The sequence below is a fragment of the Carassius gibelio genome, chromosome A20 (assembly GCF_023724105.1).
Source record: "Carassius gibelio isolate Cgi1373 ecotype wild population from Czech Republic chromosome A20, carGib1.2-hapl.c, whole genome shotgun sequence".
NCBI classification, from domain to species: domain Eukaryota; kingdom Metazoa; phylum Chordata; class Actinopteri; order Cypriniformes; family Cyprinidae; genus Carassius; species Carassius gibelio.
In genome coordinates, this window is record NC_068390.1 from 5293100 (window position 1) to 5308996 (window position 15897).

The 15897-nt window shown below is 38.7% G+C and overlaps 1 protein-coding gene across 1 annotated transcript; it reads left to right on the forward strand.

Moving 5' to 3' along the window:
- Positions 1-10050: 10050 nt before the first annotated feature.
- LOC127938160 (uncharacterized) lies at positions 10051-14835 on the forward strand. Its single transcript, XM_052534592.1, has 5 exons — positions 10051-10489; positions 10610-10937; positions 11059-12165; positions 12796-13208; positions 13474-14835. Exons 3-5 carry the CDS (start codon positions 12039-12041, stop codon positions 14725-14727), a joined length of 1794 nt encoding a protein of 597 aa, XP_052390552.1. The 5' UTR covers positions 10051-10489; positions 10610-10937; positions 11059-12038; the 3' UTR covers positions 14728-14835.
- Positions 14836-15897: the final 1062 nt, after the last annotated feature.

Below are 15897 nucleotides of genomic sequence, written 5' to 3' on the forward strand. Positions count from 1 at the left end.
GTCTAGTGGTAGGCTGCCTGCCCCCTTGTCTGGTGGAGCCCTGCACAGGCCAAGCGTCAAAAACAAAATTAAGAAGAAAGATGAGGTGGTAAAAAAAAAATTCAACCTTCCTGTACACACAACGGCAGAGGGTTGCCGTGACTCGGATTCGAACCGGGGTTGCTGCTGCCACAACACAGAATACTAACCACTATGCGATTTTTTTTTTTTTTTAAATTGAATAAATGAATCAATTCAAACATACATATCAATTATTCACATAGAAAAATACATAAGATTCTTTCTTTGACATAAAAAACTTCTACTTTGAATTGACAGACATCTTACTTACATTTAAAAGAAGTCATTAAATAGTTTAATCTTTTAAAAAAGACCATTCAATCCCCAGCTCTTTGAAAACCTTTAACACCTCCTGAGTAAAAATATTATAAAAAAACATCAATCGTTTCCTCCAACTTAAAATAATAAAACAGACTTTCAACATATTTTTCTACTTTTCTCCTGAACACATTCCATACATCGATTAAAACATTTTCCTTTTTCATCACCACTCTTCTTTCCCATATCGAACTTTTCATCAGCATTACAAGTAAATTAATCAGCTTCTCATGTTTACATTTCTCATTTATGCCCAACATTAACACCTTTTCCCACTCAAAGTTCCCATTTCCTTCTCCTCTCAAAATTAAAATCATGCTTTTACATCTCTCATTAAAATCTTTCAGCTTATCACAATATAAAAACAAGTGTAAAAACCCTTCATCAGCATCTTGGCAAACTTTACATATTGCACTTTCCTCCATCCCAATTTTCCTTAAAATTACGTCTGTGAACACTGCTTTGTTTCTGATAAAATATTCCATATTCTCCAGTTTAGTCTGTACAATTTTCCCCTTTATATTCCCCCATATTTTCTCTTCTGTTACATCATTGAACATCTGTAGCCAATATTCATTTACAACAGGTTTCTTGAAAACCACATCTCTAAAAAAACAATAAAACATTTTCACATTACATTCTTTAAAAGCACATAATCCCCCCCCCCAGCTTTACATAAACATCTTTTCCTTGATCTTCTTCTTCCATATTTTCAATACTCTTTATCCATTCTTTATGTATAGCATTCTTAATTAAATCATATTTGTTTGTAATCTCCTGTCTGGTATAATCCTCCTTTGCCTCCTCCATCACATCCACAATGTATTGAACTGGTAAAAACCCCTCTTTTAATTTATATAAAACATCTCTGACTTTCATGATTCCCACATCCCACCATTTCTTAAAAAACACCTGCTTGCCTTGATTTAAAATGCAGTTATTTAAGAATAAAGGCTGATTTAAAATGTTCTCTCTACCTTGTGGCTTAAAATGCACATTATCTAAAAAATTTCCCCATGCTCCCATCAGTTCTCTATAAAATTCTGGCATCCCCTCCGTCATCCAATTTTTTGTTTTCATCCCTAAAATGTTGTCCCCCAAATTAAAATGACTACACTTGTTTAAAAAATGCCCCATTGTTCTTTTCCATGCTGTTTTATTTCCTTCGTCTAGATATTTGCTTATGATTTTCACCCTTAAACTGTTCTTTCTTTGCTCCACGTCCATTAGCCCTAGCCCCCCCTTCCCCACTGCTCCTATTAAAGAGTTATATGCAATTCTCGGTGGCTTTCCTTGCCATAAAAAATCTAAAAAAAACATTTTTTCAGCCTTTTTTCTATCCACAACGAAGCCACATATAAAATATGCCATATGCTTTTTTGAAGCCACATATAAAATATGCCATAACTTAGAAACCATTAAAACATTCAAAATTAAAACCCTCCCTTTCAAAGTTAAGGACATTAATCTCCAAAAATTCAACCTTCTCTCGATTCCTCCTAACATCTCCTCCCACATAATTCCTTCTGCTTTGGTTTCATCCCTCCCCATTAAAACACCTCAAATCTTTATTTCATTCATTTCCTTAAAATTAAAGTGCCCAGTTAAAACCTCACTTCCCCCGAATCTCATGTATACTGTTTTATCCTCGTTCACTTTAGCCCCTGATCCCCTGCAAAATGTTTGTACTATTTTCATTGCTTCCCTTACACTCAACAGATCTTCCAGCAATAGCGTAGTATCATCAGCGTACTGAAAAAATGTATTCTCTCCTCCCTCTATGCCTATTCCTCTTATTCTCCCTTCCTGTTCTACCATTAATCCAAGTGGTTCCGCAACTAAAGCATATAAAAGTGCCGACAACGGGCAACCCTGTCTAATTGATCTTGTTAATTTAAAACATTCTGTTAAAAACCCATTACATTTAACTTTCGTTACAGCACCTTTATATAAAATCTTAACACATTTAATAAAATTCCGTCCAAAACCAAAAGTATTCAAAACCCCAAATAAAAAAGCATGCTCTACCCTGTCAAAAGCCTTCTCAAAGTCCAAACTGATTAAAAAAAACATCTTTCTTCTTTTCATTAATATATCTTATGGTATCTTTTATGCTCATTGTTGTATCCGCAATGTCCCTTCCTTTAATACTGTAAGCTTGGTTTGTTTGAATTATTGTGGGCATCGCTTCTTTTAATCTATTAGCTAAAACTTTTGATAAAATCTTTAAATCAGTGTTAAGCATTGTTATAGGCCTATAATTCTTTAACTCCACTTTGTCTCCTTTCCTTTTATATGTAGCTTATATGTTCCCTTTATATGTAGCTTCCTTAATCCCATTCCCATCCTTTCATTCATCTCACCTTTCCTAAAAATCTCTTCAAATACTTCTTTTAATATAGCTGTTAAAACATCTTTAAAAACAATGTAAAACTCACTCCCCAACCCATCTATCCCTGGACTTCTTCTTTTGTTTAACCCAATTATTGCTCTTTTTATTTCTTCTTCTCTTACTTCATCATCACACTCTTTTTTATCCACTTCTCCTACTCTGGCTTTTATCTTCTTCAGTAATTCCTTTTTCTCCTTCTTTTACCCCCTCTGTACAGAATAAGTTCTCATAATATGATTTTATTTCCTCTAAAATGTACGCATTTTCTTCTACTATTCTCCCATTTTTGCCCCTTATTTCTCTAATCATGTCTGCTTTCCCTCTTCTTTTGTCTAAATCAAAGAAAAATGTTGTGCACTTCTCCCCCTCCACTGTATATTTTGCTTTGCTTCTTAATCTTGCAGCTTCATATTTCTCCTCTTCCATTTCCTTCAGTCTACCTTCTATTTCTTTTATTTTCTCTATGCTTTTTTCTGCCTTATCCAGTTCCTTATTTAAGATTTGTCTTAGCTCTCTTTCCTTATTTTTCTTACATTTGTTAATTAATTTGCAATATGTCATTGTAAACTTTTTTACCAGATATTTCACGTTCTCCCACCACATTCGCTTATCCCCACTATACATTTCATTTTCTTTTTTCTTTTCAATGATCTCCTTTAGACTTAAAACATAATCTTCATTCTTTAAAACCTCTGTATTTAAAATCCAGACTCCCGGCCCTCTTTGCACTTTACTCCAGTCTACTTTAAAAAATAAAAACTTGTGATCGCTAAAACTTGTTTCTTCATACTTAATCTTTTTTATAAAATTCTCCACATTTCTTGTACATAAAATAAAGTCTATTCTTGTTTCACACACAAACTGCCCCACTATTTGCCTCCTTGAAAAATCTTTTATCTATTCATTTCTTTCTCTCCACACGTCGATGATATCATTTTCTCCCATTAATGCTTTTAATTATTTTCTCCCCTTGTCATTTTTAAAAACCATTCCTTCTGCCATGTCTTGTTTACTAAAAACTGTGTTAAAATCCCCTATCATTATTATTTCCATATACCTGTTTATGATATTTCTTAAAACATAAAAAAAAAAAAAAATCTTTCTTTTCCTTCTCCTCTGTTGGCGCATGTACATTGACTAAAATCAGTTCACGTCCTTCACAATTTACTTCAACCACCATACATTTCCCCATCTTATCTTTATACACTACCCTACTTGAATTAAAAACATCTTTTCTTATTAAAAAGTCACTCCTCTTCCAAGCCTTCCATCCCCATTGTTATATAAAATATCCCCTTGCCATTTCTTTTTATAGTCCTCCATCACACTCTCTTTCCAATTTGTTTCTTGTAAAACAATAACATCTTCGCCTCGGCATTTTTCCTTCACTTTTTCAAATGTACCCATGTCCATCAGTCCCCTTGCATTAAAAGTAACGCAACTTAAAACCGTTAATAAGAAAAATAAATACATAACAAACATTACTTTCCATCTTCTCCCTCCAACCCTCTTAACACTTCATATCTGTTTACAATTTTCACTCCGCCCATTGTCATTATCTTTTTTCTAGCATTTTCCACATTTGGTTTTACCTTTAATGTTTGCCTTCTTATTTGTCCTCTCCCCTCTCTGTCTTTTTCCATGTTATCCATCCTTGTCTCTTCTCAACTGTCCATTTCTTTGTTTTGATCATCCATTCCATGTCCATCTCCGTCCACACCATCTAAAACTGTCCGATATTTCCATTTCCGTCCATTGGGTGTCCTGTTCTGTTGTATGCTCCTTGTCTGCATCATTTACTCCTTCTTCCTCTCTGTTGCTCGCTCCTCCTTCTATTTCTTCTTGTTGCAATCCGTCTTCCTCTTGTCCTTCATCAGTTTCTCTTTCCACCTCACTGTTTCCTTCATGCACCTGTCCGTCCAACTGAAGTTCCATACCTCCTTCCTCTCTTTCCATCCAACATTCACATTTATTTAAAACTTCTTGACACCCTGGGCATCTGACAGTATTGCAATCTCTTGCAAAATGTCCCCTCTCCTCGCACTTCCGGCACTTAAAATCTGGGCAGTCTTTCAGCGGGTGTCCAGGGCTCATGCACAGCCTACAGGTCTTCACCTGATGGCTGTGCATTACCCTAAAATACTGCTGCCCTTCTGCTGTTTCCAGCTTTGTGCTATATGGCAACGATGCTACATCTTTGGGGAATCTCACTTTTAGGAACCTTGTTCCATCTTCTATGTTAGTGCCCGGGTAAACTCTTCTTTTTATCTGTGAAATGGGATTAACTCCCCATCCTTCCAATTTACCTATAATTTCTTTGTCATCAATATAGACTGGCAGGTACATGAAGGAAACAACATAATCTCTGTTTTGCAAATTTTTTACCTCACAGTTCACTCCTTTTATCATCAGTTTATCAATCAGTTTGTCACATGTTTCTTCTTTCTCTATTGTTAATTCATCTTCTTTTCCTTGTCTTGGCCTTAGTGCCAGGATTTTCCCATGTCCACATTGTTTTGATACAGTCTTGATGATATCCTCTGCTCTCACCTCGATCACATTCTCTACGTTCATAATCACTGTAGCCTCCTTTAGATATTTTCTTTCAAGACATTTTTCCATCGTGCCTTGGTTATTTCCATTCCCAGTAGTCGATTTCCCAGTCCAGTGTCATTTACCGATCGTGTCTCTCCGCCAAATCCAGTATCGTTTGCCATGCGTCTCTCTCCAACCAGTCCAGTGTCGTTTGCCATCTGTGTCTCTCCAGCCGGTCCTGTGTCATGATCCATTAATTCGTCCATTTTAAGAGAAAAAAAAACAAAAAAAAAAAAACAAAGAAACCACCCTCCAGCCAGCAAAAAGCTGCTGTTAGGTGGTTTAAAACTGAAAAACACACAAAAAACTGAACTAAGGTCCAAAAACAACTTACAAACAAACACAAACTGAAAAAACAAAATGGAGGAGAGCCTTCCTCTCCAAACTGCAGCCAACACTTCCTGTAGCTCTCTAGCGCCTTCAGGTTGGTATGGCCATTAGCCCAGAAGAGACGCAGGTGTCATGGGATGAAAGCTAGAAGCAGTTAGGACAAAAGGGCAAAGGACCATAGAAGGCACAATTACCATCACAGAAAGCTAAAGCAATACTGCAAAGCCCTCCCGTAGTCTGCAGGGTTCGAACCTGAAAAATCTATGACCTGGATTTGAACCGGGGTTGCTGCAGCCACAACGCAGAGTACTAACCACTATACGATCATGGCGTACCACTGGCTCACCCAGGTTAACCACTGGAGCCCGAATACATGAAGCACCAGCGGCGTGTTGGTCCATCGAAGAGGGACTGGACATTTTGCAAATCAGTGGGAGGACCTTGAAAAATTCATGGACGCTTTTCCTCATGGCCTTCAGCAAACAGCGTAGTCGGTAGGATTCGAACCTGCGCAGGGAGACCCCAATGGATTTCTAGCGCTAGCTGGCGAAGGATAGTCCGACATAATTTCAGAAATGCTGAGCAATGTCGAACTGCGCAGCCAATCGCATCGAAGCGCTATGACATTTGGACCAATCGCGTCGAAGCGCCTTAACATTTCCAGCCAATCAAAAAGCGCAATTCATAACATTCTCTTGACATGCGTGACATTTGGCCAATCAGAGAGCAAGGGGATACCGGCGGCACGTTTCCGCGTATCACCGCTAGGTGGAGGGGTCAGCTCTTCAAGTCAGGTGTCAATCAAGTTGCCGAAATGTGCCGAAGGTGTACGAAAGAATGACATCGTCCTCAGGAGGTGTGTCAAGGGTCAAAAAAGTTCATTACCGAAGTTCGTGACCTACGACGAGTATCATTGCCGCGGAGCTCAGCATCATTTTTACGGAGGACAGCGAAACTTCATTTTAAAACTAAATACGGCGATATTACCGACGACGACAACAGTTAAGAAATTATCATCTAATTGCAAAAAATTTTTTGTATTCAATTTTTTTATTATTAGTGTAATTTTAACTGTTTTAATTGTTCTTTCAAAACTGTTTCATCAAAGTCAATAAAAATGTCTGGCAAACAACAAAAATCACATAAAGCTATGTCGGACGCTGAATGGATTTCGCGTTTAAAAAAGTTTGCCAGCACAGGAATTTGGCCATCAAATGAAGGTAACAGGCCTGCTCCTAGACAGAAAAAGTGGTAAGAGATCTATCAAAGGGTGAGTGAGTGTTTGTTACCTTTGCATGATAGAGAGAAAAAAGTGTTTGTTGACTTGCATAATCGAACATTATTAGTATAGTTGTTTAATGTATTTGCATAAGAGAACAACAGATTAGGCTCCATTACAAACATTTACCTGGTCCCATTCATTGGTATGGTGTAATGTGATGGTTGTGTTATGTTTATGTAATGTTGCAGGTATTTTGAGATTTATGTCATACTGTTAATGAAAAGTTACATCAAAGACCTTTTGTGTACTGGGAGACTCAGAGATTTGAGAGGGGGAAGGGGGAAGGGACAGTGAATGAATAGGTGGTCTGAAGGTGTGAAATGTTCCTCTCTTGTATCTCTCTCCTTTAAAGAGAGATACCAGCTCTAACATTATATGTAAGATAAGCTTGACTTGTGTCCTAGACATTAATCAGTGAATGAATTAATATATTAATTTAATAAAGTATTTTATGCTCTTTTAAGTGACTCACTTGTATTGTGCATTACATTTGTTATAATACTTACAGATTGAGAAATGTCCGATGCTGTCTCGTGGCCAAACAACCTTGCTTGGAGGTGTGCTGAAATGCATCTGTGGTTTTCACACTCTAAAGGTAACATTAATGTAGCAAGTATTTTTTGTTAATATTATTTACTGAAATGTTTTCTTTCTGAATTGTTATATGTATTTTTTATTTAATTTTTTTGGTTGTGTTAAGCAGCCCACTGCGTCAAACGCAGCCTCATGCTGCTGAAACAGCAAAGAAGGTCATGGAGCAGAGTCAGCCTGACCTCCAGCCTCATCCCCTGCCCAAGCCCCAGCCAACTGCACCTGTGGAAGCAAGAGTTGCAACACAATTTTCATTGGTAAGAATTGCTTTTTTGTAGCACTGAAGTATGAGCTCAGTTCAAATTCAAGGAAGTTCAGAAAGTAAGAAGAAAAAAAGAAAAAGCAATAATTCTATGAGATGCTGGTTGAGACCTGCTAATTTTCACACCTCTTGTACAGTGGGGGCAACTGTTGTCTGCTGATTGGTCGGTTTGAATATCTCAGCTTTGGTTTAAGTCACATGGTCAAGAATAAATGAAGATTGTAACCTGCCTGCTTTCTCCCTTTCATCTCTGGGCTCTACTCTTTGATTGTCCTCTTTGTCTCTAACTGAGCTCTGCCTTTGTTGAAGGTCACTGAGCTAGACTCATGTCCCTCATGGCATCTCTCTCAATACTTCTCATGTGTTAAAGCTCTTTTTTTTTCCTGCAAGTAAATGCTGCATTTACTTAAAATTGTAATATTAACACAAATAGTAATGCTTGCTATTATAACACATTCTGTCTTCTCACATTTTTAGTTAACCAAATCAAGATTTACCGGGTCTCACATTGCTGCAGCAAAGCCAAATCTCAGTTTGGCCAGGAGAACTTCTCAGGCTGAAGACCAGCCCAGCGCAGCAGTGTCTAGTGCCTCTAGACCAAGCACTACAGTCTCTGTAAGTAATGGCATAATCTATATTGTACTCTATGAAGACACGTTTCACGTTCCATTCTATACAAATTATTAAACTATTTAAACTATTTTTTAATAACAGAAAACCATATATTAATAAACAAAAAAGTTATATTTTATAAATAGATTTCATATAAATTACTATTCAAAAGTTATTGATGTTAAGATAGTGTTACTTTTATTGAAAAAGGAGGCATTAAATTGATAAAAAAATCTCAGACATTTAATGTCACAAAAGATTTCTATTCAACATCATGTTACAAACTATTTCTATTTCAAATAAATGCTGTTCTTCAAACTTAATTCTGAAAAATACCACCTGTCATATTTATGGACTTTTCTCTCCTCATGTTCCTCAACCTAGTTTGTGTCTCCTCTTGATTATGTCATTCAGTTAATCTGTGTCTAGTTAATTGACTCATTTGTCCCTCATTGGTCTGTCTACTTAAATTTTAGTCTGTTCAGTTTGTCTTGGTCTATGTGTTACTGCCTTCCTTTGTGTGGGTTAATTAAAGATTATTTACCCTTGATTTTCATCTTTGTGTGCTTTCCCCAACACCATAAGTGTGGCAACCACTGTAATGCAGTTTTATTATCAGCTATTTTCACGTTTTCAACTAATAATGAAGGTTTATGTTCAATAGAATGGTTTCTGAAGGATCATGTAACACTGAAGACTGGAGTAATGATGCTGAAAATTGGTTCTTGCCACTGTATAAATAAATTACATTTCATATTTTTAAACTTTAAATTGTAGTAATGTTCCACAATTTAACTATCTTTTTAGTTTTTAACTGTATTTTTTATCAAATGCAACCTTGGTGAGCAGAATAGGTTTCTTTTATAAACATTTGGGCCTCAAACTTTGCAACTGTAGTGTATGATTTAATCTAGGACGACTAAGTTATTGTAATGTTCTATTTGCAAAATCTATATTTTACTTCATGATTGTACAGACACCAGATCCTACAGTTCCAACCCCTGTCCCCAGAGCCACTGCAGATGTGTCCAATCCCGCTCAGCCATGCAGGATCGTCTCTGTAAGTAATTTCATATTCTGTTGGTCCAAAAATGTAATTAAATCAGCTTTTACCAGACACTAGGATTACATGCCATGAAAATTGAATATTACTTTTATAACCAGTAGTTCCTTAAAACACATTCATGCTGAAAAAAAACAACAACAATCAAACTATTGTCATAATGTCAATTGAGTTTACATGATACTGATTTATTGATGATAAACAGTGTATAGATGTTAACATTCATGTGTCAGAATAAATAGATATTGGTTATAAAGTCTCAGAATTCTTTTTTATTTCATATTCAACAGGATTTCAGGATTATTTTGTTCCTTTTTTTGGATGACTTCCGTGTATAATGTAAAGTTATCAGTTTCATTGTCGTAATAATCATTGTAATACCATGTAATACAATGATGATTTCATGTGAAAGTAATCAGGGATACAAATAAAATTGATTAAAAAGTAAAATGAACTTACTAAACTTAATGTTTTGCCTTTTTTTCCATCACAGACTGCTCCTTCTGGGGCATTATTGCAAGGTCCATCTGTACTTCAACTTCCTCGTTTGTGGTCTGAGACCATACCACCAGAGGATCACAAGTGGATTGGCAAAAGGCTTTTCAAAATTGGATCCAAAGGAAAGCCAGCACTTCGTGATGACCTCCAGCTCTGGTATTACCCCCCACAACCAGCACTTATTTACAATCAGGCTCCAGCTCCAGACAGATTCTTTTGTCATACTCTTCTGCTGTGGATGCCATACAAGCTGTGGATGGTTAAGGTTCTCTGTCCCAATCCAGCCTGCGGACAACATCAGCTGACAGGAGGTGGTCTGCACAAAAGGGCACGGCAGGTTCTAGACATTGACAGAACATACAATATGGTCACAGAAACCCTTATCTGTACAAAGTGTAGAGCCTCACATGTGTCCTGGAGTCAGACTGTCCTGCAACAGCTAGATCTGGGCCATCGCTCTGAGTTTCAGGTCATCCTCACGCGGAAGTAAGTACACTTTCATTCCTCATCCAGTTGTTAGCCCATCATCACGTGTGTGTATGTATGCAAATACTTTACAATTAAATAGCTAAAATATATGAATATGTGGATTTTGCTTTTCCTAAGGTAAGCCTGTGATATGCGGGTCATCAGGCTCTTGCGTGAGCGTGGCTTAGGCAATAGTCCCACTAGGGTGATAAAGCAGCTTTGTGAAAACCACAGCGAGCAGTGGCTCCATCGTCTGGCCCGGTACACCACACAATGTGTTGACTTCCTCAATCAACCCGGGGTGATGCCAGTAAATTTCCAGGAGCCCCCAGAGCCTACGGTGGTGCCAAGCTCCAAGTGGTTGCTCACCGTTTACAGCCAAGACATTCTGACCAGGCTGGATGAAATCCATGCCAGAATAACATCCACCTATGGCTCTGTCTTGAAGATGGATTCTACTAAAAAGGTTAGTTGTGGATTTGTTCATTAATGGTGTTTATATGCCAGCATGGCACTGTATCTGTATTTTTCATGGTGTGATGTTTGATTTATATTTACAGCATGCTTCATATCATCTCTTATTACAGATCACCAAGAAGCTGGCTGGGACAGCGAGGGGAACGGGACTCTGGCTTACCTCTGTTGGCAACGAGTTTGGTCAGGTGCTCATAAGTGTGCTGACAGCCCAGGAAGGAGCAGGACTTGACATGATGGTAGACGGTCTGGTGAAAAGATACCAGCAGGCTGGTGTAAATCCACCTTCTGTGTTGTACGTGGACTGTGGGTGCTGCAGTGAGGTGAGCGAGAGCAAGCTGAAAACCAGGTTTAGGGGCTGGCCAGATCTCATGATACGCTTGGACATCTGGCATTTTATGCGCAGGATTGCCTTGGGGTGTACAACTGATGCCCATCAGTTGTACCCCATTTTCATGTCACGGCTATCAGCATGCATCTTTGAATGGGATGCAGCTGACGTCTCTATCCTTCGCAAAGCAAAGAGAGAGCTGTTGATGTCCCAGGGTTGGCCTGCGCTGACAGATGAAGATGTAAACAAGCATCTGACCAGGGAGGAGCTGGCTCTACATTGCCGGAGGAGGACCCGTGGAGAGGAGACTACCATCCTTCTCCTTGAACAACTGCTTACAGAACTCCTGAGCAGCAAGGGAAATGACTCTCTGGGTGTTCCTCTCTTGGATCGAGAAAGGATGGAGCACATCTGGTGTGTCCAAAAGAAGCACATCAAGTGTATCCAAGACCCTCTTGGTGTTGCCCTCTATACTGAGACCGGGAGCCTAACCAAGGGAGGTGTGCTTCTGAAGACTTACAGATGTGCCAGAGGCTCCACTTCTCTTGAATCCTTTCATTTACACCTTAACCGTTTCATCCCAGCTATGTATTTGTCGAACACACACTGCATGTGCAAAGAAAGAACATTTAAGTGTCTGTGTGTTTAACATTGCCTAAAAACTGTTGTCTGTTTACAGGGACCAGTGCAAACAGTCTGAACTTTCAGATTTATTTGTTGGAGGGTCTACACAGGTGGAACCAGGATCGGGAGGCAGCTTCCATGTCATCTGAGTCATCAGCTTTACGCAGCTACACAGGAGAACTTGTTCACTGTGTAAACAGCAATTATGAAAAGCTGTTTGGCAGGAAAGTAGTCCCCACGTTTTGTCCCCCTGCACGTTACACCGGTAAAATAATTTATTATTGTTAATTAACTTGCAATTCCTGTGTAGTCTCAGTCAATATTTTATTTAAGCCTATACAGTGTACTTTGTATCTGTATTTTTGAACTATAAACTATCAACTTGATCCACTTTTTTTTCTTGAAACATGCCCTCTGTCATCTGATCGATATTTTCTTTCAAGTAAAAGGCCTTTCAGTATAATTGTACAAACGTCTACCTTAATCTCATAAATCACATGCCATTTTGCTGTGGAATCTTTTTTATTAGAAAGTAGTTAATTTTTAGAAAGAATAACTTGATTATTATTAGTAATATTTGGTGACCATTTACTGTACTGAAGTTACTTTGGTTTACTTGATTAGAAAAGTCAAGTTACATGTAGTAACATTTGAGTAATTACATTTGAGTTACATTTGAGTAATTGTATTTATATGTTTCTCAGTCATCATTGTATTGTATTTCTTTGTTTTGGCCCCACAGTTATAGGTTTATGGCCTTTTTTTTCTTTTTCTCCTGTACTATGATCTCCATGATCTCACACTATAACAATATATGAACAACTACAAAGGCCTTATGTATCAAATATGTTGCACAGCAATTGTATTTAATTCCCATTCATTGTTTTTATTCCAGGTGAGCTCATTGGAGTGCAGTATCTATTCCAGCAGACTGGTCAGGCACTGCAGGACATGAACCCAGACTCTGAAGAGACGGCAGAGCTCATCGAGGAACTTAATGTGGAGGAGCGAGATGAAGATGAGGGCTTCTGTGATGTCAGCGAGGATCAGACAATTGCAGATCCCGAGGATGTTCTGTCACCTCCCTCCTCCACTCTGACACTGGGTTCTTCCACCGTGGTCACCAGCAGTGACACGGCTGTACTGGGTTCCACATCCCCTTCACTGGTCCCTGATCCTACACCTGCTCCTTCATCACCTGGACCCTCGGGGACTGCTGTGCCACCTTTTCCCTCTGAAACATCTGTTTCACCACTCTCCTCAGAGCCAGAGGATGCTGGTCAGGATGATGATGACGATGAAGAGACTGTAAGTGCCACTCCTCTCTATTTCTTTCAAATAAACTACATTAAATTAAAATAAGGATTGATCAACATATACTTCTTGCTACTGCTTTATATCCAGACTTTGCTCAGATTTTAAACTAAAGTCATTAGTAGGCAACAAATCAGTTTTATTTAGTTAGTGCTTTGTACTATACAGATTGTGTTAAAGAGCAACACATCAATGGAACTAGTTATGGAACTAGGCATTTAACAAATGTGATTATTATTTGTGCTTGTTTTCTTAATAGGCTGTTGACTACCAAAATGTTCCGGGATACCAACATGTTGACAAGCTGGCCGAATATCTGGTGGAGCTCCGGGGTCACACAGCCCTTAGCCTGACCAATCAGGAAGCCAGCACCATAATTGAACTTTGGCAGAACCTGGCTGACCAGGACAAGCAACGGGTGGTGTATGCAGCTAGACACCAGAAGAGACTGCTGAGTGGACGCTTCAGAGTACCAAAGAGGCCCACTAAAACCCCAGGAGTAGAGAGCACCATCAGAAGTGTGCTGGGAGCAAGCAGCGCACCTGCTCAGTGGCCTGACTGTTGCCGTCTGGTGGAAACCATCTTCATCAGGCTTTGCAATACCCACCCAAGCCCCAAGAGAAAAGGCAAGGGAACGCTGTCGAGATGGTCTCTAATCCTCCAGGATTACAGGAGGATAAGGCAGCTTGTACTGGGCAACAGCTTGGTGATGGGAGGAACCTCAATGCAGCTGGTGGAGGTTAACCAGAATACCCTGATTCAGTGGTATAACAACAGACAGAAAAAGCAGGAACTGTCTGTGCTGATTCAGGGCATTCAGTTGCCTCAGCCCCTCCCTGAAGCTCAGGAACCTCTCCAGGCTGCCAAACGCCTACGGACTGAGCCAGAACAATCAGGGGAGCAGCACCAGTACAAGCTACCAGAGAGCACAGCAGGTCAGGCAAAACAGAGGCACACCTCTACTGGGCGACCTCCTCTCAGACCCAAGGCACCAACACAGACTACTATGTTGGTTACGCCATCAGCACCTGGAGCATCAGTGCAGATGGTACCCAATATACTTATACCTGCAGCACCAGGTTTCCCGGGTGTGCCAATGCTTCAGGGTGTGCCAGTGTGCCAGGGCATGCCAATGGCTCAAAGACTGCCAATGGTCCAGGGCACGCAAATGGTCCAGGGCATGCCAATGGTCCAGAGGATGCCAATGGTTCAGGGAATGCCAATGGTTCAGGGAATCCCGATGGTCCAGGGAATGCCAGTGGTTCAGGGGATGCCACTGTTACATCCTACAGTTGTGCAGGGCACAAGTTCACAACCAGCTGCCAATCCCCAAACCATGCCTAAGAGACCCTACAAGAGAACTGTAGAGGCGAACACTTGCAAGAAATGCGGACATTTCAAAACCAGTGCAACAGGACATAGCCAGTACAGAGGCAAAGTATACTGCCCACAGTCTGAAACTGTTACAAAAGAACAGTGGTTAGAGGAAATGCGGAGAACTGTTCCCAAATAATGTATATATTTTTATTTATTGTAGTGTGTATATAGTTGTTTAAATATAGTTCACTATAGTTAATATTTGTGTTGAACATTATTTAATATTTTATTTACTGCTTTTTAAAAACCTATTTAACTTATTTGTGTTTGTATTTAAAACTGTATTTACTGTTTTATTTACCTTTTTAATTTATTGTTGGAAAACTTATTTAATTTTATATTTATTACTGTTCAGTTAAAAAAAAAAAATCATTTTATTTCCCTTTTGATTTAAAGTTGTTTTAAAACTTATTTAAAATTTAATTTGTTTAATATTTATTATTGTTCTATTGGCATAAGTGTAAAAATAAAATAATAATTGTCAAAAGACAGATTTTTTGTAATTTGCACTTTAATATAACCATTTCATCAGTACACTGAAAAAATAAAACGTGTTTACAAAAAATAATTTGCATTTGTCATTTGTCACAGACATTTTCCAGCATATGAATATTTTCATCTTTAATTAGAAATGACAGATTTGAATGTGTCGAATAAATGTAAGATCCTGAATGTAAGATGTAAAAATCCTTAATCAGAATAAATATCAATACAACTGCAATAATTATATGCTTAATCAGAATAAATTATGAATACAACAACTACTAAATAACTAATAATAACAAAACACATTTCCATTCGTGTACTTACATTTTCATGACAAAAAATATCAAACAAAGCACATATATACATTTAATTAACATTGAAACGTTATTTATTTAAAGCAATTAACAATATTACAAAAAGTTGTCTTTAGCTGGATTCGAACCTGGGTAATTTCACCCTTTCTTTTCTTCATTTTTTCTTTCTCTTCTTCCCCTTCTCTTTTTCTTCCTTCCCTCTTTTCTTCCCTTCTTCCCCGTCTTTGACGGACTATTGTTCCCCAGCTTGAGCGCATCGCCTTAACCACTCGGCCACTTAACCATTTTTTTTTTTAAAAAAGTCCCACGGGCCCGAAATTTGGAACGGTGGCTCTTTGGGGCCCCTGGATCGTGCAGTAAAAAGCGCGGGGCCCTAGTGCGATGCAATTTTTTTCCATTTGTACGATGACTACATGCTTCTGCGCCCTGGTTGAGGGGCCCCTGAGATGCCACAATCTCAAATATGGGGGCCCTACGACCTATCGTCTCTGAACGGTAGACGTCCC

Excerpts from the sequence above, each read along its gene's own strand:
- LOC127938160 (XM_052534592.1), top strand. The coding sequence starts at position 12,039 with ATGTCATCTGAGTCATCAGCTTTACGCAGCTACACAGGAGAACTTGTT. Across the intron at positions 12,166-12,795 it reads TCCCCCTGCACGTTACACCG|GTGAGCTCATTGGAGTGCAG; the intron begins GTAAAATAATTT and ends TTTTTATTCCAG. Across the intron at positions 13,209-13,473 it reads ATGATGACGATGAAGAGACT|GCTGTTGACTACCAAAATGT; the intron begins GTAAGTGCCACT and ends TTTTCTTAATAG.